The sequence below is a fragment of the Orycteropus afer genome, unplaced genomic scaffold, assembly GCF_000298275.1.
Source record: "Orycteropus afer afer isolate SDZICR_OR568_19922 unplaced genomic scaffold, OryAfe1.0 scaffold00398, whole genome shotgun sequence".
NCBI classification, from domain to species: Eukaryota; Metazoa; Chordata; class Mammalia; order Tubulidentata; family Orycteropodidae; genus Orycteropus; species Orycteropus afer.
The window spans coordinates 751,666-753,608 of NW_006921985.1; the positions used below are offsets into that span (position 1 = coordinate 751,666).

At 60.3% G+C, this 1,943-nt stretch overlaps 1 protein-coding gene across 1 annotated transcript in view; it reads right to left on the reverse strand.

The window, feature by feature from the left end:
• The window catches only part of NELFA (negative elongation factor complex member A), a 24,564-nt gene extending 24,038 nt beyond the window's left edge, over positions 1-526 (reverse strand). The window contains exon 1 of the mRNA XM_007953489.1: positions 317-526. Within this exon, the coding sequence (XP_007951680.1) occupies positions 317-526 (210 nt within the window). The remainder of the gene's footprint in view (positions 1-316) is intronic.
• Positions 527-1,943: the final 1,417 nt, after the last annotated feature.

A 1,943-nucleotide genomic window follows, 5' to 3' on the forward strand; every position in this document is an offset into this window, starting at 1 on the left:
GGGATGAGTGACAGCCAGAGGGGGGGGTGGGTGAGGGGGGGGGGGGGGAGGATGCAGAGTGGGTGAGGGTCCCAGGGAGTGAAGGTTAGGTGCGTGAGGGTCTGGGGGTGGGTAAGGCCTGGGAAGGTGAAGGGTCTAACTCAGAAAGGGGTGAAGTCGGGAGGAAGGGGAGCAAAGTGGAGCCGAGAGCCGGGTCGGGGGGACGTGGGACAGCTGGGACCTGCGTCCCCTGCCATCACCCGCCCCTGAGCCCCACCGCTTGGCCTCGGAGCCCGGCACCCTCACTCTCGCCCCCTTCTCGGCTCCGCCGCCTCACCTCGTCCACCGCGCGGCGCGGGAGATGCAGCGTCCCGAGAAGCAGCTTGAGCTTCACGGCTGACGAGAGGCCATGGAAGCAGAGGCGGATGTTGTCGATGACCGCAGCCGTGAGCAGAGACGCGATGCTGGGCGGCGCCCACAACTCGTCGGTGGCCCCTAGCTTGTTGTGGAGCCACAGGCCCGTGTCGCTCTCCCGCATGGACGCCATCTTGGGGAGGGCGGGATGCCCAGCGCCGCTGAGCCGGCATTTTTTGAAGATACCTACGCGCCCCAGCGAGGACCCCGCAACATGGCGGCGCCCATGCGAGCCGCTTGCTGGGGTGACATGTCGGGCGGATCACCCCACACCAGGCGGAATCCCGAGCGAGGATACTTCTGGCTGGCGGATGAGCCTTCGGAATGCTTTGCGGCTACTCTTGAGAGCTCTAGAGACGGGGAACCGCGGAAAAAGGCCTACAGACTTCGGTAACGAATCATGGCGGCACCCACGGCCGGCTCCCTGGACGGCGGTGGGAGATGACGCAAAGAGGGAGGTGTCGCGTGTGTGAGGTATGTGAGTGCGCAGATGCGCCTAGGGGCGAGCCTGGGGCGTGTCGCCGGGAATGTCGCGTCCTCGGGGAAGGGTGGCCAGAGAGCTGAGCCGAGGCGCCGGGCGACGGCGCGTGGAAATCGCATTTCCTCCCCCCAGAAGGCGGTTTCCTGGGATTTAGTCATCGAATTCGCCTTCCAAGTCCCCCTGTAAAACCAAGAGGGTTGCCAGCTGGCTTTGGCCCACGCTCCAGCCTCCGCATCCTCTCCGTTCCACCCTTTATTTCTCATCCCACGGATCTAAATCCCCCCACCCCCAGCCCCGCGCTGACGGTGGCTGTCATTACTTGCTCGGGACCCCTTCCTTCCCTGGCGTCTCTGTGGAGCTTGATTATGTTGGCAGCCCAAACATCCGGACAGTGCCGAGCAATGGTTATTGAACGACTCAGTAAGCGTGAGCGCCCCCGTCTCCAGCCCTGCGTCCCACTGTGGGCCTGTCTCACCTGGAAATGCCCCTGCTCCAGCCGCACCCTCTGGTCTACCTGCCCAAATGTGCCAGTGCCACCCTCTCCTTTCGAAGTTTTGGAGATGGCAATGAGACAGATCCACCTTTCCTGGGAGCCCCTTTAATAATCCTGGCACCATCTGGAGTCCGGGGCTCAGGGACCACCTTCAGCCTAAGGGAGGATCGTGGGGGGACTGGCGCTTCAGGATGGAGGTTTCCAAGGACAGGAAAACATTCAAGAAAATACTTGCCAAGGAGAACTAGGCAGGGTTCAGGTTTCACTCATTTCTGTATTTATGCATTCATTTCATTCAACATTACAAATTTACTGAGCACCTACTATGTGTCCAGTGCTGTTCCAGGCCGGGGAACACAGCCTTTGTGGCTTTGACCTTCCACGGTGAGTAGACAGTCTTTCCGATGGTAGTGGGTGCTGTGGAGAAAAAGCTGGCAGAACATCAACAGTGTTGGGAGTGCATTTTTATGGTGCACTATGTAGGAGCTCTTCATAAGGTTTTCCCTGGCCAATTCTTTGAGAAGTGGACGGCCTCTTCCTTCTTCCTAGTCTGTCTCAGTCTATAAGCTGGGCTGT